The sequence below is a fragment of the Zalophus californianus genome, chromosome 6, assembly GCF_009762305.2.
Source record: "Zalophus californianus isolate mZalCal1 chromosome 6, mZalCal1.pri.v2, whole genome shotgun sequence".
Lineage (NCBI taxonomy): Eukaryota > Metazoa > Chordata > Mammalia > Carnivora > Otariidae > Zalophus > Zalophus californianus.
The window spans coordinates 10,324,197-10,344,140 of NC_045600.1; the positions used below are offsets into that span (position 1 = coordinate 10,324,197).

Sequence of the window (19,944 nt, forward strand, 5' to 3'; positions counted from 1 at the left end):
AATCACGCGGCGGTGTCTAGATGGGGGCGGGACTTCCTGTCGCAGGTCGCGCGCGTGCGTGAGTGCAAGCCCCGCCCCGGAACTGCGGTCGGCGCTGCAGCTGAGGGAGCAAGGTGGAGGTGTGCGCGGCGGTTGGCCGGCGTGTGAGGGAGCCGCGACGGCGTTTCCACGCGGTGAGTACCGGAGCCCGAGCAGGGTTGCGGACGGCCCCCGGGGCTCGCGTGGTGGGCCTATCCAGGGCACTGGCCTGAATTCTCGGGTCCAGTGAGGGCGGCCGCTGGCCCCGCGTGGCGGCCCCTGGTGTGGGCGCCCAGGCCCGGTGGCGTCGGCCTCTCCGCGTCGAACGCCCGTTGTGCCTGAGGCTAGGCGCGGGGCCGGGGCCTTCGTCCCCCGTGCCTGACCACCCCCGCCGTGGTAGAAGCCGGGAGGTTTGCGGTCGTGGCGGAGCTGGGGCTGTGGGTGAAGCCTTCCTGCGCGCTGACGTGCTGAGCCGGCCAGGCGCCATGCCCAGCGGGTTCTGACGTGCGTCACCTTTTTGTGTCGCTGTAACGACCCCCTGAGGCAGATCCTTCATCATCCCCATTTTACAGGCGAGGAGACTGAGCTTCACAGAGATTGAGACGTCCGCCACAGACCCGGAGCCCGTCCGGATTTGAACTATGGTTTACCTTTGTGCTTCCCTCCAGGACCTGTGATTTTTCTTGGTCTTTCTGGAAAGGGAGACCGTGGATGGAGTGTCACTCAAGCGGCCTCTGTTGAAATGTGTTTTAAATCACTTAAAATATAACGAAAAAGCTGGATGGGCAAAGGCCAGAATGGTGGAAATAGGCATTTGCCTTCTTGGGGCAAGGCTTGAGCCCTTACAATAAAGCTGATGTCCTGGTTCCCCCCCCCCCAAAAAAAAACTCCTCCTCAAAATGACTTGGGTGTGGCAGGCTTCTTTAGAACCTCATGCTTTACATAATTTTAATTTTTGCCTAAAATATTTTGTGACTTAAGTATTATTGGGTCCCTCTCCCCTATTTAAAAGGTGAGAGCACTGAGGTTCGGGGAGGATTAAACACCACTGTCCGGGGACACAGAAGCAGTAAGTATTGGGTCTGGAATCCAAACCAGATCTAGCTCATGTGTCTGTGCTCCTCCATCTCCCGTGTACCCTCTGTTCCAGGCAAGCTGCCTACTCTGTTGGTTTATTTCTTCTCCTCTTTGATCTTCTCTGTCTCTGTGTCCTCGCTTCTTTGCAGGGCCTGATACTCTGTAGGCTGCTTAGAAAATATTGTTGCCTCAGAACCCCACGCTCTTCAGGTGCCAACCTAATGGAACACTTCTCTCCTTTTCTTTTCAGCAACCATGAAGTTGAAGGAGACAAAATCAAGGCCAAAGCCACCAAGCTATGGCAAATTCCAGACAAAGGGAATCAGAGTTGTGGGAAAGTGGAAGCAGGTGGAGATTGACCCAAATATGTTTGCAGATGGACAGATGGATGACTTGGTGTGCTTTGAGGAACTGACAGATTACCGGTTGGTCTCCCCTGCCAAGAATTCCTCCAGTCTCTTCTCAAAGGAGGAGCCCAAGAAGAGAAAGGCGCAAGCTGTTTCCGGAAAGGAAGAAGGAGAGTCCAGCTCCTCAAAGAAAAAGATGAAGTTCAAGAAGAATAAAGACATGGAAACTGAAGGAATCAGTGTCCAGAAAGAGTTTGAAGTCAAAGATGCTGAGCCAGAGCCCCAGGGAGATGACACGGTTTGTCCTGATCCACAGGTAGAGGAGATGGTATCAGAAAGCTCAGCCCCGACTGTTCCAAAAAAGAAAAAAAAGAAAGGGAAAAAAAACTTGGAGCCTTCCCAGGGTACTACTCCAAAGGTGCCCAAAAAAGCAAAGACATGGATGCCTGAAATGCATGACCAGAAGGCAGATGTAACAGCTTGGAAAGATCTATTTGTACCCAAGCCAGTTCTCCGAGCACTCAGCTTTCTAGGCTTCTCTGCACCCACACCAATCCAAGCTCTGACCTTGACACCTGCCATCCGTGACAAACTGGACATCCTTGGGGCTGCTGAGACAGGTAAGGGCATCCTTAGCTGGCCAGGGTAAGATTGCTTTTGGGTTGACCTTGTGGCTGCTAACAGGTTGGATGGCTTGGGGAGAGGGGAATTTGGGGATATAATCACAAAAGCAGTGTTGAGTGAAGGTGTTTAGAAGTCAGCCAGCTCTGGGTTGAAATCTGCCACTTTCTGATTGGTACCCTGGACAGGTCGCTTTATCTCTCTGACCCCCTATAGGTCCTATTATAAAATGGAGATAACACCCGTACCTACTACCCCCCCTTTTTTTTATTGCTTTGTGGGTTAGATGTAAGTGCTACAGTAAAGTAAATGTAAGTGCTACAGTAAAGTTTACGCAGTACACTGCAAGTGATTTGCAAATGGTAGTTTTTTCCTATTCTTCAGAGTTCCTAAATGGCTCAGAGGGGTAAAGTAAGGACTAAGATCGGCCCTCTGGAGAGGTAGATCTTCATTAGTATAAGGAATGAGTGTCTTAATTCTCAAGAGTTGTCCAAAGATAAAAGGGCTGCTTTGGGAATTGGTGAGTTTATCATTATTGGAAGGATTTGAGCGTGTAACCATTAGGTGGATTTTGTACATAGATTTGGCATGAGGTGACTGTTGGGACCAGGCATTTTTAAAGTTCCCTTATTCCCCGGGCCATCTTAAGACTTTACGAAGCAATGACAGGTCAGTGAGTTGACAACCTCAGTAGTTTAAGTTACTGATTGGAGGGAGGTGCTTGTACTGCCTGGTACTAGAATCCAACTAGATCAGCAGTAACTGATAGAAATACATATATAATGTGAGCCACATAGGGATTTTAAATTTTCTAGGAGCCATATTTTAAAAAGGTAAAAAGGACAGGTAAAAGTTAATTTTAACAATGTATTTAATCAATTTATAAAAATTTTAGTATGTAATTAAGGTAAAATCTTTGAGATATTTTACTTTCTTATTTTTATACTAAGTTTTCAAAATCTGACGGGTATTTTGAATTTCCAGCACCTCAATTTAGAATAACCACATTTTAAGTGCTCAGTAGCCATCCATACATGGCGAGTGACTGTTATGTTGTATGGTATAGAACTAGACCATCTAGACACTTTGTGCCTTGGGTTTCTGGAAAGGGTGGTCAGGAAAGTATGGGTGAGGTCCTATAGAAGAGTCACGTAGATGGAAAAGTGAGGAAGCCTCAGGGGAATGGAAGTAATAATAGAAAGTTAGAACATTTCTTTAGCATTTAAAATGTATCATGCACTGTGTTAAGTACCTCATACTGATGAACTCAGTTCTCAAAATCACCCTGAGATAGGTTGCATTATTCTCATCTTACTGATGAGGAAACAGCCTCACAGAAGACAGTATCATAAAACCACAGCTGAAAAGTAGTAGTGCCTAGATGCTAGACTAGGTCTGTGTGCTAGTAAGCATTCTGCTACATTGCTTTGGTTTGTGCAAAGGCCTGGAAATGGGTTTCTGGAAGCAGAGGCAAGGTTATATGAGCCACTGTGGCTAGAGCCTGACATTTGGATTCATAGCACAGCTCCTGTCAGGCTATCCCTGTGGAATGCTGTGAATCTGCAGGTCCAAGATTCACAAAGATTTTCGGGACTGTGGACCAGTTGCTGCCCATACAGTTAATGAATATTTCCATCACCCCCCAGAGATGCTTTGGGCCCCTTTTGAAATCTCTCCTGGGCCCTCGCTCCTTGTTCATCCCCAGGGTAACCTCTAATATGCTTTCTATCACTTTGGATTACTTTGCATTTTCTAGAATTTTATGTAACGGCATCATACACTATGTACTTTTGAGAGGGGGTGGGTGTTTGGCTCTTTCACTCAGCTGCTTTGAGATTCAGCTGTGTTATTGCAAGTACCAATAGTTCATTCCTTTTTATTGATGAGTAATATTCCAGTGTATGGATATAGCACAATTTGTTTATCCATCTGTTGGTGAATGTTTTTGTTCTCTATAGTTTTTGGCTATACAAATAAAACTATCTATAGGGGCACCTGGTGGCTCAGTCATTTAAGCCTCTAACTCTTGGGTTTAGCTCAGATCATAATCTCAGGGTCCTGAGATTTATCCCCATGTCTGGTTCCCCGCTCAGCATGGAGTCTGCTTAAGAGTCTCTCTCCCTTTTCCTCTCCCTCCCCCTTAGGTGCGCATGCTGTCTCCCACTGGAGCTCTTTCTCCCACTCTCTCCCCTCCCTCCCCCGCCCTCCTAAATAAATAAATCAATAAAATCTTAAAAAAGCCACAACTATCATAAATATTTGTGTGTTAGTCTTTGTATGGGTATATGCTTTAATTTCTGTTGGGTAAATACGTGTGGAATAGCTAGGTCTTAAGGTAAAAGTAACCTTTTAGTTTTCCAAAGTGATTATACCTCTTACATACCCACCCAGTTAGAGTTTAAATTGGTCTCTGTCCCTGCCAATACTTGGTGTGTTCAGTCTTTAATTTCATTTTAGACTTTAATAATTTTAGCATGGTTTCCTTGTGGCTTTAATTGCTATCCCCCTAGTGACTCATTGAGCATCTTTTCAAGTGCCTATTTGTATATTCTTTGGTGGTGTCTTTTCAATCCTCTTGCCCATTTTTTAATTGGGTAGTTGTTTTCCTACTACTGAATTCATTATATATTCTGGATATAGCCCCTTTATCAGACACTTGGTTTATGATTTTTTTCCTCCCAGTCTGTGGCTTGTCTTTTCATTCTCTTTACAGTGTCTTTCGAAAGATCGGAAGTTCTTTATTTTGATGAAGATCAAATGATCACTTTCCTGTTTTACAAATGTGCTTATCTACAAATCCTTTGCCTAACCCAAGATCACAAAGATTTTCTCCAGTGTTTTCTTCTAGAAGTGTTACTAGTTTTTGGTTGTATGTTTCAGTTTGTGATCTTTATTGGATTAACTTTTGTTTACAGTGAGAAGTGTGGGTCAGAGTTCCTTTTTCAACCCTGCATGTGGATATCCAGCACCGTTTGTTGAAAAACTATCCTTCGTCCACTGAGTTTTGCCTTTGCATCTTTTGAAAATCAGTGACTCTCTAGGTGTGGGTCTGTTTCTGGAGTCCCCCCCCCCCCGCCCCCATTGATCTACTTGTCTTTCTTTTTACATCAAAACTTCACTATCAGGGCGCCTGGGTGGCTCAAGTCAGTTGGGCGACTGCCTTCGGTTCGGGTCGTGATCCCATGGTCCTGGGATCGAGCCCCACATCGGGCTCCCTGCTTGGCGGGAAGCCTGCTTCTCCCTCTCCCAGTCCCCCTGCTTGTGTTCCCTCTCTTGCTGTGTCTGTCTCTGTCAAATAAATAAAAAAAAACAAAAACACTTCACTATCTTGGATACAGCAACTTTAGAACAAGTTTTAAATCAGGTAGTATAAGTCCTCTTTGTTCCTTTTAAAAGTTCTTTTGGCTATTCTAAGCCCTTTGCATTTCCATTTGAATTTTAAACTCAACTTGTCAGTTTCTACAAAAAGCCAGCTGGTATTTGGATTGAGATTGCATTGATTATAAAGCAAACTGAGGACAAATGACATCTGGACAATATAGAATCTTCCCATGAATGTAGTATATCTCCATTTTTTTAGGTCTTTAATTTTTTAGCAGTGTTTTGTAGTTTTTAGTCTATGCACATCTGTGATTAGATTTGTCCTTAAATATTTCATAGTTTTGATGCTATTGTTAATGGCAACTTAAATTTTTCTATTTCAGATTGTTGTTAAGAAATGGAAATATGATGACTATGTATATCGACCTTGTGGCCTGCAACTTGGTACCAACTTGGTACCATCTTTTAGATTTTATTCATTTATTTTAGAGAGAGAGTGAGCAGGGGGAGGGGCAGAGGGAAAGCGAGAATTCCAAGCTGACTTTGTGCTGAGCATAGAGCCCAACACAGGTCTTGATCTCACCACCCTGAGATCATGACCCACACCAAAATCGAGCCATCCACGTGCCCCCTCCATCAAATAGTTTCTTGAAGATTACATCAGGTTTTCTATAGTTATCCAGTCTAGATGTCTTTTGTTTATTTTTGTCTTACCGCAATAAAATCTCCAGTACAGTTTTGAATTGAAGTGGTAGAGTGGGCACCATTGTTTTGTTCCTGATCTTTGGAGGACAGTATTCAGTCTTTCATCATGAAGTATGATGTTAGGTCTAGGTTTTTCATAGATGGCCCTTTATTGGATTGAGAAAATTCTCTTCAGTTCCTAGTTTGCTGAACATTTTTATCAGGAATGGTGGTTTTTTGAAATGCTCTTTCTGCGTTTATTAAGGTAAGTGGTTTTTCCATTTTGAGTCTGTTGATAATGGTGAGTTACACTGATTTTCAAATGCTAAACTAAACTTACATTCCTGGGGTAAGCCAAATTTGGTCACAGTGTAATTCCATTTATATATTGGATTGGATTTGCTGAAATTTTGTTGATAATTTTTGAATTTCTGTTCATGGGATATTGGCTTATAGGTTTCTAGTAATATCTTTGGTTTTGGAATCAGAGTAATGCAAGCCTTGGAATGACTTTTGAAGTATTCTCTTGAGTTTTCTGAAGGAGTTTGTATAGAATTGGTATTTTTTTTCTTCCTTAAATATTTGGTAGACTTCATCTGTGCCTGCACTTTACTTTGTAGGATGGATTTTAACTACAGATTTAATTGCTTTAATGTATTAGAAATATTTGTGTCACTTATTTTTTCTTGACTAGTAGGTTTTTTTTGCAGTTCCCTGTGTTTTGAAGCTCTGTTATATTTAGGTGTGTAAATGTTTAGGAATGTTATATCCTCTAAATAAATTTATTCCTTTCATTATGAAATGGCCCCCTTTATCCCCAGCGTATTGTTTTTTCTAAAATCTTCTCAATCAGATATTAATGTACCTTTCTAGCTTTATATTTTGATTAATGTTAGCATGGTGTGTTTGCATACTTGTATTTTTTTAAAGATTTTTTTTTTTTAAGTAATCTCTACACCCAGTGTGGGGCTTAAATTTACAACCCCAAGATCAAGAGTCACATGCTCTTATCAACTGAGCTAGCCAGGTGCCCCTCATACTTGTACTTTTAATCTATTGACGTCATTGTATTTAAAGTGGGTTTCTTGGAGCTTCTAAGTTGGTGAACCCTTCCTTGTTCTGGAAGGGTGGTGCACCCCCAGTTCCACGGAGACAGAAGCCCTTGGAACCCTTCCAGACCTTGCCTTATGTACCTCTTCATCTGGCTTTTCATCTCTATCCTTTATCATATGCTTTGTATTAAACTGAGACTTGTAAGAAAAAAAACTAAAATGGCATTCTTGTAGAGAGCATGTGTTGGGTCTTGCTGTTTAATCATTGTGACTATCTGTCTTTTATTGAGATCTTTTACATTTCATGTGATTATTGATAATGGTTAAGTTGTAATCTGTTATTTTGCTATTTGCTGTACTCTTTAACTTCTTTTGGACTGATTATTTTTTGTAATGGCATTTCATGTCCTTTATTGATCTTATTAGCTGTAACTGTTGTTTAAGTGGTTGCTTTTGGGTTCATAGTGTATATCTTTAATATGTCATAGACTGTCTTCAAGTAATAATATACTATTTTTTATATAGTACAAGAATCTTACAAGACTCTATTTCCCTTTCTCCTTTACATTGTGCTTTTTGTTTTACACTTTATATGTGTTAGAAATCCAAAATACATTTTTATGTTTAATAATTTTAAGTTTAAACTTAATATGTTTAAATAAGAAAAAGAAATCTTTCATATTTATCTATGTTACCATTACTGTTTCTGGTACTCTTCCTTTGTACAGATCCAGAATTTCATCCAGTAGCATCTTCTGCATGGAAGACTCCCTTTAGTACTTCTTGTAGTTCAGGTTTGCTGATGATAAATTATTCAGCTTTTGTGTGCCTAAACGTCTTTACTTTGCATTTTTTTGAAAGGAATATTTGCTAAGAGAGTTGTAGGTTGTCGGATTTTTTTTCAGGTCTTCAAATAAAGATGTAATACAGTCTTCTAGCTTTGATGGTTTCTGATGAAAAGTGCTGTTTATCTAAAGTGTTAAGGGGCTGTTTGCTCTCTTTTGTTATAATTCTTGCTTACGGTGCCTTGTTTTCTTATGGATTATTTTTTTACTGAGAGCTGCTCGTTTTCCTTTGAAAATAATTTGTGAGCATTTTTTAAATAGTTTTTTTTTTTTAAGATTTTATTTATTTGAGAGAGTGAGAGGATCAAGTTGGGGGAGAAGCAGAGGGAGAGGGAGAACCCCTTGAGCTGACCCTGTTCTGAGCGCAGAGCCTGACTTGGGGCTCAAACCCATGACCCAGGCTGAAACCAAGAGTTGGACGCTCAATCGACTGAGCTACCCAGGTGCCCCTTGTGAGAATTCTTTGAGGCCTATGATAAAGGTTTCTTCCTCCAGAGATAATTTATTTGCTTTTGCTGGGGGCATTATAACTTTGGAACTACTTTAAATTCTCAACTTGAGCTGTCTTGTTTGTTTGTATTAACCACCCAGAAGATAGGATTTTGGGCTTCATATACATTCAAAGACCGGTTTGAAAATGTTCAAGCATAGATAAAAGTGTACTAATTTTAAGTTTTCTGAAGAACTAAGAAAATTGTCTTCTACTGCCATCTTCTGCAGCAAACGTCTTAGGAAACTGTATATAGATTTCCATTCCCCATACCCTAATGTGGTGGTGTTTCTTCAAAACAACGACAAAACACACAAAACCTGTCTGTTTAGAGTTTCAGTGCTTGGACTTTGTGTGTAGTTCACATTGGTGACCTCAGGCCTCAGTGCTAGTCTGCTAGACTTTTTCTCAGGCTTTTAATTACTGATATCCTCTGGTTGCAGTGCTTGCTGTTGGGCAACCTGTGCTGAGTGGAGGAGCTTTGGGTTGTTCAGGGTAGCACATGTCTATCAGGGTCCCTTATTCTGTGTAAAAGAAAGAAGCCCAGACAAAAACTGTGTGTATTTATTGATTCACACTGTTTCTGTTTTTTGTTTTACTTCTAAGGAAGCGGAAAAACTCTTGCCTTTGCCATTCCAATGATCCATGCAATACTGCAGTGGCGGGTGAAGAAGAAGCCTACTCCAGCTCCAAGTAACAAAGGAGCATTACCTGGTGAGACCAGAACCGAGGCTGGAACTGAGTCTGGAGTTTTGCCTGATGAGATTGGAATTGAGGGTGAAGTCCTGCCCAGTGAAGCTGAAGTGAAGGCTGCAACACCACCTAGCAAGGTCAAGACTGGAGCTGCTCTCTCAGACCAGGTGCTGCCCTTCTGTGATGATGATGCTGGTGAAGGGCCTTCTTCTCTGATCAGGGAGAAGGCCATCCCCGAACAGGATGAAGACAAAGAGGAAAAGCTTGATGAAGAGGAGACTGGAAGGTGGAAGCAAGAGTTGGGTGGCAAAATCGCCACCTGTAAAGCACATCCAAAGCGCCCTCTGCTTGGTCTGGTTCTGACTCCCACTAGGGAGCTCGCTGTCCAGGTCAAGCAACACATTGATGCTGTGGCCAAGTTTACAGGTGAGGTTTTAATTCCGTTCAATAAATACTTACTGAGAGGATCCTAGATGCTGGGGTGGCAAAGGTGAACAAGCTATGGCTCCTACCCTTTTGGGGGAAATCTCTCTCGATCTGCCAGAGAATTAAGTCTTACAGAAAATTGTTTGAGTGACACTGTCTCAATTCTCCCAAGGATAACGCATAGCCAATGCCACTCTAGATGCATAGGAAATTAGTCAATTTGTTGGATATGGTGGATGCTTAAGGCAGGGGTTGGCAAAGTACCTCTTTTTGTAAATAAAGTGCAGCCACACCCATTTGTTTACATAGTATCTATGGTTGCTTTTGCACTACTAAGGTAGAATGAAGTAAAGTTAGTAGTTGTGACAGATTTAGCTCACAAGGCCAAAATGCTTACTGTTGACCCTTTAAGAAAATGTTTGCCAACCTCTGCCTTAGGGCACTAGAACTTATTCTCTCAGGGAGTTCCTTTCGGGAAGGGCTGCACCGTGAGAATTTTAACTTTATAATAAAAGCAACAGTTACTTACCAAGCTCCTACTGTGTGCCAGGCACTTTGCTAAGCAGTTTGCCTACATGATCCTGTATTTTCTTTCCACATTGGATACCTTGAGAAGTCCTCCACCAGAGAACAGAACAGACAGTAGGCATTAGAGGCATTAATTCTAATTGAGGGGGATGGGCAGGGCTCTCTTGGGAAGTGTGTCACAGCTGCAGAGTGACCTCATTCCCAGCATTGTGGTGCCCTATTGCTCAGTTTTCCTGGAACTTTGGCTGTAAACATGCCTGGGTTCAAATCCAGCTCTTCTGCTGTTGATAAAGGGGAGGGAGTAGAAAGAAATGAGGTTGGGGAAGTAGGCAAGGCCCAGATTATAGAAGACTTAACGTGCCTTCTAGGAGTGGCACTAAGGGTCAGGCCAGGCCCACTCTTTTAGCGACCCCCCCAAAAAAAGAGGGGAGCTGTCCTGGTGATGGACTGCCTCTGCTAATCTGGGGGCACCTGTGTCATTCGTGGCAGAAAATATGCAGCCAACTGAATAACAGGGTCTTTTCTATTTTGTGTACCGTAGGAATTAAAACTGCTATTTTGGTTGGTGGAATGTCTGCGCAGAAACAGCAGAGGATGCTAAACCGCCAGCCAGAGATTGTGGTCGCCACTCCGGGCCGGCTGTGGGAGCTAATTAAAGAAAAGCACCCTCATTTGAGCAACCTTAGGCAGCTCAGGTAAGTGACTTACCTCCCCTTTCCCTTTCACTCCCTTTTCTGTTGTGGGCCTGAGGTAGCATGGTAGCGTATATATTACCTTCTGCCTATCACTAAGTGCCATGGTGTGATACCAGTCTGACTTTGGCCTTTAGAAAACCATGCATGAGGGGATTAAGTCCCTGGTGGTGGTGGTGGTGGTGGTGGTGGTGGTGGTGGTGGTGGTGGTGTGTGTATGTCTGTGTTGAGATTGGAGATGGTAGTTGAGTGTGCTATATAAATGACTTCTCAGGTTATGTGGGTCTCTCTGGATCTGCAGGTGCCTGGTGGTCGATGAGGCTGATCGGATGGTTGAGAAAGGCCACTTTGCTGAGCTCTCACAGCTGCTGGAGATGCTCAGTGACTCCCAGTACAACCCAAAGAGACAGACGCTTATTTTTTCTGCCACACTGACCCTGGTACATCAAGCTCCTGCTCGAATCCTTCACAAGAAGCACACTAAGAAAATTGACAAAACTGCCAAACTTGACCTCCTCGTGCAGAAGATTGGCATGAGGGGCAAGCCCAAGGTCATTGACCTCACCAGAAATGAGGCCACAGTGGAGACACTGACAGAGACCAAGATTCATTGTGAGACTGATGAGAAAGACTTATATCTGTATTACTTCCTGATGCAGTATCCAGGCCGCACCTTAGTGTTTGCCAACAGTATCTCCTGCATCAAACGCCTCTCTGGGCTCCTCAAAGTCCTGGATATCATGCCGCTGACACTACATGCCTGCATGCACCAGAAGCAGAGGCTCAGAAACCTGGAGCAGTTTGCCCGTCTGGAAGAGTAAGTCAGGCCTGTACCCAGAGCCCAGGTTCTAGTCATTAGGTCAAGGTTGCCAGGATGGTGGGGAGATGGTGGGAAGCTACCTTCTGACATGGAAGCCCTGTCGGTAGAAGGTAGCCTTTTTTTGCCCATCATGAAGCAGGCTACTCTCATCTAATGCATTTGGTTGCTGATAATGCCCAACAGAAACTTTCTTAATAATGAGTAATGGTGATAATACCTATTGTTGTGGAATACTTAACAATAAAGTATCATGTTGGCATCTTAGATATGTTATCACATTCAATTCTAACATCCTTGAGAAGCAGCAGAATGGATTCATGGTTAAGAACACAGACTGGAACTAGACTGCTTGAGATTAAGACCTTGGCTGTGCCACTTCTAGCTGGCCAAATTACCTCAGTGTGTTGCAGTTTTCTCATAATTAGCATAATAGTAGAATAATAGCTAATGGAGAGGGTTGTTAGGAAGATTAAGGGAATTTATACATATAAAGCATTTAGAACAAATGCTTAGCCTATGGTATGTACTTGCTAAGTGTTAGTTTTAATACCAGTTTTCATTTATTTTCATTATTATTTTATAGATTGATAAAAGTAAGATCTAGAGAAGCTAATCAGCCTGCCCAGGGTTTCTCATCCTGAAAGTGACAAAGCTGGGCCTTCGACAAACCGGTCAGATCCAGAGCTCATGCTTACCATGCTGTCACTGTGCATCTCCTTTTGGGCCAGACTGATGCTCAGGCAGCAGTTGTGCATATTGTCAGGATAAGGGCCTGAGAAGTTGAGGTCAAGTCTAGATTGACTTTTGCCCAGTGTTTTGTCAGGTTACAGAGTGATTAGTTTCTAGAACAAGTGTCTGGTTTACCTCCCTTGGATTATTGCTAGGTAGAAGTTAGCAGTTTATATGGTGTCTAAGTGGGGTGTCTGTCTGATTGGATGGAGTCCCCTAAATGTGGGGCAACAATCGGGTGGAAGCCAAGGCGCTGGCGTTGAAAGAATTCACCTGAGGCAGAACAAAGGAGCCACAAGGGAGTGGGCAAGCAGGACAGCAGAGGAGAGGCTGTCTGCACATTGCAGACGGTGGATGGGGCTGTTTTTAAAGGGGGAAGATGAGGTATGGCCATGTACGGAATTCTCCCTTTTTTGGTAACTGTGCCTAGTTGTAAGTAGCCTATTGGTCAGTTAGGGCCTATGGGTATTTTGAGGTGGGTCGCCTGATGGGTGTGTCTATATTCGGCCAGATGGTAGCTGTGTGTCCTTTCTTTCTACATTCCTCAAGTCTGTTTGCCTGAAAGTGGCCTCTACATCTTATTCGATCAGGGATTGGGAAACTATGGCCCATGGGCTAAATCAAGTAGTTTTATTGGAAGTCAGCAAGGCCCATTTATGTGTTGTCTGTGGCTACTTTGGCAGTAGCAGAGTTGAGTAGTTTCAACAGACACTATCACCTGCAAAGCCCCAAAATAATTTATGGTCTGGCCCTTTATAGAAAAAGTTCACTGCCTTTGACTTAAACTAGTGGTTCAATTTGCATCATATTCCCCAGCCCTACCTTAGAAGTACAGGGAGCAGGGATTCTGAAGAGCCCAGAGTCTTTAAGTTTTTAAGACATAGATCAGGTGCTTTTGACTTTCCTTGAACTACATGTACATTAAGAAACATTCTACCCAGTGAAATTATTGAGTGCTTACTGGGAGCCAGGCACTGTTCTAGGTAATAGAACACTGAGTAATGCAAAGCCCTTGTTACAGGGTTTACATTCCAGTGGAGGGAGATCATAAATTAAAAGCAATTATGTAGTTTGTCAAGTGGTGCTGAGTGCTGAGGAGTAAAGTTGTGCAGGGAGTTGTACAAAAGTGGGGTCAGGGAGGTTTCCCTGAGAGGGAGAGGTTACAGCGGAGTGTGGGCAAAGCAAGGAAACCTGAATGTCTGGGGAAGACTTTGTAAGGCCTATGGTGTAGCAAGTGCAGAGGCTTGGAGGCCAGACCATGTTTGGCAAATTAGAAAGAAATCAAGGATGTCTGTGGGACCTGAGGGAAGTGAGTGGGAGGGTGATAGATGATGAGGTCACTGACCTAGAATATGGCCTCATTTACTTTACTGGAGGTGGTCTTTTATGATTGCAGAGTGTGGCTTGTTGACTGTGGTCAGTGAGACCCAGCTTTGGATCCCAGCTCCACAAGTGAAGAGCCATGTTGGTGCCTTGGGAAGTTAACCTCTCCGAGCGTACTCAGCAGGCAGCAAGGAGCTGCTCACGGACAGCTGTAGGTTGTTCTTGACGGGCTTGTCTCTCTCTCTCTCTCCCGCAGCTGTGTTCTCCTGGCAACTGATGTGGCGGCGCGGGGCCTGGATGTTCCCAGAGTCCAACATGTCATCCATTACCAGGTAGGGGAATTAAGGAATTTGTTGCATCGAATGGGGAATTTTTTCAGCAAAGTTTGGGGAGGGAGGAAAGAGAGGGAGAAGAATTGTTAGTGCCAAGGCCTCATGCAGCAGAGTACCACTGGCATCTAGTGACTGACTAGCTGCTGCCATGTTTGGAACACTCATGAGATTTATTCGCAGAAAACCTATTGGCACTTCTGATATCACTTAGCCCTTCTCTTTGATTTGGGCAAACTCATTGATGTTGGCAGGTTAGAGTCCTATTTTCTTCCATGGAATGGGCATAGTAGCATGTAAACTGGTTACCCTGGTGTAGAGAAGTAGGAGAGTGTGGTGGTTAGGACCTGCCAGGGCTTAAATCCCAGCTGTGTAAGCTTGAGCAAGCTGTTTAATCTCTTTCTGCCTCAGTGTTTTTATTTGTTAGATGGAAGTTAGCAGAGTATCTTCTTCTTTAAGTTTTTATTAAGGTAAAATAAGTTCTTATGTGTGAAGAATTAGAAAGACACAGGGCTTATCCTGAGCACTTACTAAATGTGAGCTGCTGTTGATACTGACATTAATATTAGTGCACACACCTGGTAAATCCTAGCATAGAGTGGTGGTTAGGCTTCAGAGCCACCCTTGCAGGGTTCAGATGCTTGTGGCCTGCTTCATAGTTGGTTAGCTTTGGGCATGTTACTTAACATCTCTGGTTTTTGTGTCATGGTAAACTGGGAGTGATGGTGCTGCCTAACCCTTAGGGTTACCATGAGAATTAAATGAGCTCCTGCTGATGAAACCCCTGGTACAGCGCAGCGTTAAGTATAAAGTGGTAGCTATTCTCGCGTTATTATTTTTCCTTTCTAATCCGTCATGCTTTAAAAAATCTTTCAGGGTGTAGGGGCACCTGGGTGGCTCAGTCAGTTGAGCGTCCAACTGTTGGTTTCAGCTTAGGTCATGATCTTATGGGTCATGAGACCAAGCCCAGTGTGGGGCCTGAGCTCAGTGGGGAGTCTGCTTGAGGATTCTCTCCTTCTGCCCCAACCCCCACGTGCACTCACTCTCTCTGTCTCTCAAATAAATAAATCTTTAAAAAAATCTTTCAGGGTGCCAGTTCAGTTTAGCAAATCTTTCTTCTCTTCGTGGGGAAGGGGCTGGGCCAGTCTTTGTGGGAGAGATCCAGATGAACAAAATACAGTCTTAGCCCCTGAGAAGTATCAGACCAACTAAAGGAGGTGAGACCAACAGCCATAATTTAAGGCAGAAAATATTAGAATGTTGCAAAATATAATGGGAGAGAGTGGTAACTTCTAGTTTGGGAGGTTGGAAAGGGCTTTCTAAAAGATGCTTTGCATTTAAGGATGGGGAGGATCTGGGCATGTAGAGGTGGAAGGGAAGGAGGAGAGAATGTGTGGAAGCGGGAAGTTGGCTGCAAGTGGGGGCTTATGTTGGGAGAAGAAAGTGAAAAATGGCCATTAGACCGCATTTCTAGCACCATTATGAACAGCTAAGTAGTTAGTGCTGCATTGGAAGTGGTAGTGTTAACCTGGGCTCAGTGGAGAAGACTGTTCTGGATTCGTGGTGTGGGCCCTGGGTACAGGGAGGGAGGGATTGTCAGCACCCAGGCCACACGTATGGATAATATATCCAGTATGTATTAGAGTAGAAGCAACGGAGCCTAGGGGTTAGTGTGGTCTTTGCAGCTTGACTGCTTCAGTTCGAATCTTGGCTCCACTATTTAGTTCCTCCACCTAGAGGGAATTGCTTAACATTTCTGTGTGTCAGTTTCCTTGTCTGTAATATGGGTAATCATGAAAGCACTTCATGTTATTGTTTGTGAGGAATAAGTGAGATACTACATGCAGAGTGCTTGGAATTGCCTGGCCCATTGTAATCACTCAGTAAATGTTGGTTATAATTATCATGTTCAATCATTCATATAGAGTTAATGAAGAATCAGTGGATTTTCTTTAGTTAGAGTGGGAATTAAGGTCAGAGCTTTGACTCAGGAAGATTGCAATGGCAGCTCTGGGCTGGGTCAAGGGGAGTGGGAGAGACTAGAGACGAAATAAGTGACTGTTGTTCTGTTGAGTGGTCATGAGGGCCTGAAACCAGGGCACGGGGTGTGGGAGGGCAGACGCTGCACAGTGAATGGGCTAAAGAATTAGGACTAAGGAAAAGGGCTGGATTCTAACTGTCTGGCTCGGGGAAGCTGGCCCTGAGGGAAGAACACTGTTGGGTGATAACCACGTGTTGACTTCTTGGTTCCTCTGGCAGGTCCCTCGCACCTCGGAGATCTATGTCCACCGAAGTGGTCGAACAGCTCGTGCCACTAATGAAGGTCTCAGCCTGATGCTGATTGGGCCTGAGGATGTGATCAACTTTAAGAAGATTTACAAAACCCTCAAGAAAGATGAGGACATTCCACTGTTTCCTGTGCAGACAAAGTACATGGACGCGGTCAAGGTAAAAAGAAAAGTTAAAAATCTGGTACTAATGAGGGAAGGGATTGTGCTGCACCTTCACCTTGCTGTGAGGCTCTAGTTCTGCCAATAGCTATTTAAATAGGAAGATTCGTTAAAAAACAAAAAAAGAAAGAAAGAAAAAGGAATGGGGGTACTGTACGTGGTAGAAGGGAGAAAGCTGAGTGGTCAAAAACAGGAATTTTCTTCTTGAACCCTTTCTGCACTGCCTGCCCCTAGAGCTTCCACTACTACCTTCTTCCTCCACTGGACAAGGACAGTGAGTGTGGCTTCCTGGACATCCAGTGGTTGTAGGGAAGTGAGGTCAACTTGTCTTGCTGAGGCAGATACTAAACCTTTTTCACATTCCTGAAGCAAATGCCAGTAATTCTACGTTTGGGGTTTTATTTTATTTTATTTATTTATTTTTAAGATTTTGTTTATTTATTTGACAGAGAGAGACAGCCAGAGCGGGAACACAAGCAGGGGGAGTGGGAGAGGGAGAAGCAGGCCTCCCGTGGAGCAGGGAGCCCGATGTGGGGCTCGATCCCAGGACCCTGGGATCATGACCTGAGCCGAAGGCAGACGCCCAACGACTGAGCCACCCAGACGCCCCTCAAGAGGTTTTATTTATTTATTTATTTATTTATTTATTTATTTATTTATTTATTTAAGATATTTATTTATTTGAGAGAGAGAGAGAGAGAGAGAGAAACAGCATGAGAGGGGAAAGGGTCAGAGGGAGAAGCAGGCTCCCCGCTGAGCCGGGAGCCTGATGTGGGACTCGATCCCAGGACTCCAGGATCATGACCTGAGCCGAAGGCAGTCGCTTAACCAACTGAGCCACCCAGGCGCCCAAGAGGTTTTTTTAAAGACACAACTTATATGAGCCTTTGCTTCCCAGAGGCCTGAATGCTGTCAAATGAACACACTATTCCTTTCCCCCAGGAACGAATCCATTTAGCTCGACAGATTGAGAAAGCGGAGTATCGGAACTTCCAGGCTTGTCTGCACAACTCTTGGATTGAACAGGCAGCAGCTGCCCTTGAGATTGAGCTGGAAGAAGACATGTATAAGGGTGAGTGGACTGGATGGGACTTGAAGAATACATTCAGCATTTTTCATTTGTTTTTTCCTTCAACTTTTGTCTTGTTGGAACTTCGCCACTACCGTGGGTCCTGTTAGAATCAGTAAAGATTTCCTTCTTTGCGAGAGGCCTTAGTCCCAGATGAGCCTACAGTCCTTGGCCTTTGTTCCCTCTGTCTTACTTGTCGGGAGCCTTCGGCTGCCTCCCTCATGTGACATCAGGGGGTAGGCTTTGCAGCCCGGGGCCATGCTGGTCCATTCCCTTAACTGGCTGTATGACCAGGTCAAGGTCTTTAATCTCTCTTTTGTACCTAGGCTGTTATCATTTATAAGATGCAGGTCATAATGTTCCTACCTCATGGGGTTATTGCAAAAGATGGCTTGAATTGATGAATATAAAGTGCCTTTATCAGTGCCTGGCAAATAGAAAGGATTTCATACATTTTAATTTATTATTTATGATTATTGTTACTACTACACCACTCATCATCTCATCTGACTTCCATGGTCTCATTACATAAACAGAGCAGAAATTTTTTTTTTTTAAATATTTTATTTATTTAGTTGACAGAGAGCAAGAGAGGGAACACAAGCAGGGGGAGTGGGAGAGGGAGAAGCAGGCTTCCCGCCAAGCAGGGAGCCTGATGCGGGGTTCGATCCCAGATCCCTGGGATCATGACCTGAGCCGAAGGCAGATGCTTAACGACTGAGCCACCCAGGCGCCCCATAAACAGAGCAGGAATTATCATCCTTTTACATATGGAAATTAGAGGCTCATGGAAGAGAAGCGGTTTGTGTAGGGAAATAGCTCCATTACCAGGCCTTTTGTGAGCCCCTACTCTTTTTTTTTTTTTTAAGATTTTATTTATTTATTCATGAGAGAGAGAGAGAGGCAGAGGGAGAAGCAGGCTCCCCGCCGAGCAGGGAGCCTGATGCGGGACTCGATCCCAGGACCCTGGGATCATGACCTGAGCCGAAGGCAGACGCTTAACCGACTGAGCCACCCAGGCATCCCCTGAGCCCCTACTCTGAACCTGGATCTGTGTGGCCCTGCTCTAGGAAGGCTCTTGAGTCTTAAGAAGTGGAAGAACCAGATCTAGAACCGATGACACCAGAGTCGATCCGGTGTTCTTTCCATCCCATAGTGGGCAGCCCAGCTGAGGTGTTGGCATCTCACTGCCAAAGCCAACAAATTCAGAGGCTGACAAGCTGTGTGTTCAACATGGAAGCTGGGAACCAAACCAGTGGGCTTGGTGACAATAAGCTGTTCCTGATAGCTCAGACTTGGGGGGCTGGTGTGGGGCCCTTTGGCTGTGCCCACCTCCACAGGTGCAGTCACAGTGCTGGTGGGGAGGTTTAGAAGAGCTGGGCTGCCAGATGGTGTTCACAGTCTCCTGGGGTCTTTGTACCTGTTGACTCACCGTACCCCAGCTAGCAAGTAGCAAGTGGGTGGGTCATAGGAAGAAACTGATCTTCAAGTCAGGAACCTTGGGTTCAAATCTCAGTTTGACAACTAGCTAGCTAGCTCTATGACCTGCAGCATGTGCCTTCGAGTAAAATGGAGGTAATTCCTGTCTTAGAGGCTTTTTTTTTTTTTTTTTTTTTGAGGAATGAAGGGTATAATGCCTGAGTATCCCTCCCCAACTATGTTAGAAGTTAGCCAATACTAACTTCTATAGAGACCTTTGAGCCTTGATTCCTCAAGAGTACCAAAACATTTTTTGTCACAAGTATCCATCAAGGGAAACAAAGTTTCTACAAATCATAGTGAATATGGTCTGTTTTATATTGTTTCTTAAGGAAGAAAAACTGACCAAGAAGAGCGTAGGAGACAAAAGCAGATGAAGGTCCTGAAGAAGGAGCTGCGCCAATTACTCTCCCAGCCATTGTTCAAAGAGGACCTGAAAACAAAGTATCCAACTCAGTCTGGCAAGCTGCCCACGCTCATGTCTACCCCAAGAAACAGTGAGTCTGCCTTGAGCTGCCTCACCAAACAGAAGAAGAAGCAGAAGAAGCCGCCAAAAGAGCAGCAGCAGGAACAACCGCAGCCAAGTACAAGTGCAAATTAACTGCACTCCAGGTCAGTCTGTTAGTGACTGCACATTGTTTCTATGTTCTCTGGTTATGTGGAAAAACTTCCCACTTTCCTTTTCACTCTACTATCAGCCCTGGTTATAAAAATCTCCCTCTTCCATGCCAGCCCGAATCGCAGGAGAGACCTCATGCACATTTGTGTTGTTTTGGAGTAGGAATTATATTCAGCGGCTTATGTATTTCTGTATTCCAGTATGTATAGGCTTCTTATGTGTTCAGCTTGTTTTCGTCAATTAAAAGTAGTCAGAACCAGCATGTTATCCTGAGTTTTTAGCCAGAATATAGCTGTCCTAATCCTCTGGTTGCAGGATGCATGTGGGGTGTG

General features: G+C 44.1%; 1 protein-coding gene across 2 annotated transcripts; it reads left to right on the forward strand.

Moving 5' to 3' along the window:
- The first annotated feature begins 54 nt into the window (after positions 1-54).
- On the forward strand, positions 55-19,871 carry DDX24 (DEAD-box helicase 24). Of its 2 annotated transcripts, none has more exons than XM_027571070.1 (9): positions 55-173; positions 1,346-2,062; positions 9,062-9,574; positions 10,644-10,797; positions 11,096-11,611; positions 13,923-13,998; positions 16,255-16,443; positions 17,388-17,517; positions 19,326-19,871. In XM_027571070.1, the coding sequence occupies exons 2-9, from the start codon at positions 1,351-1,353 to the stop codon at positions 19,592-19,594; spliced, it is 2,559 nt and encodes an 852-aa protein (XP_027426871.1). In that variant the 5' UTR covers positions 55-173; positions 1,346-1,350; the 3' UTR covers positions 19,595-19,871. The 2 variants fall into 2 exon arrangements, with proteins under 2 accessions (XP_027426871.1, XP_027426872.1); XM_027571071.2 differs by lacking the exon at positions 55-173 and adding an exon at positions 946-1,087 and having other exon boundaries at positions 19,326-19,794.
- Positions 19,872-19,944: the final 73 nt, after the last annotated feature.

What these genes read in the sequence shown, in the direction of transcription:
- DDX24 (XM_027571070.1), top strand. Translation starts at nt 1,351, where the DNA reads ATGAAGTTGAAGGAGACAAAATCAAGGCCAAAGCCACCAAGCTATGGC. An exon ending in AGCAACCTTAGGCAGCTCAG is followed by an intron (nt 10,798 to 11,095) that starts GTAAGTGACTTA and finishes CTGGATCTGCAG; the next exon opens with GTGCCTGGTGGTCGATGAGG. An exon ending in CAGTTTGCCCGTCTGGAAGA is followed by an intron (nt 11,612 to 13,922) that starts GTAAGTCAGGCC and finishes TCTCTCCCGCAG; the next exon opens with CTGTGTTCTCCTGGCAACTG.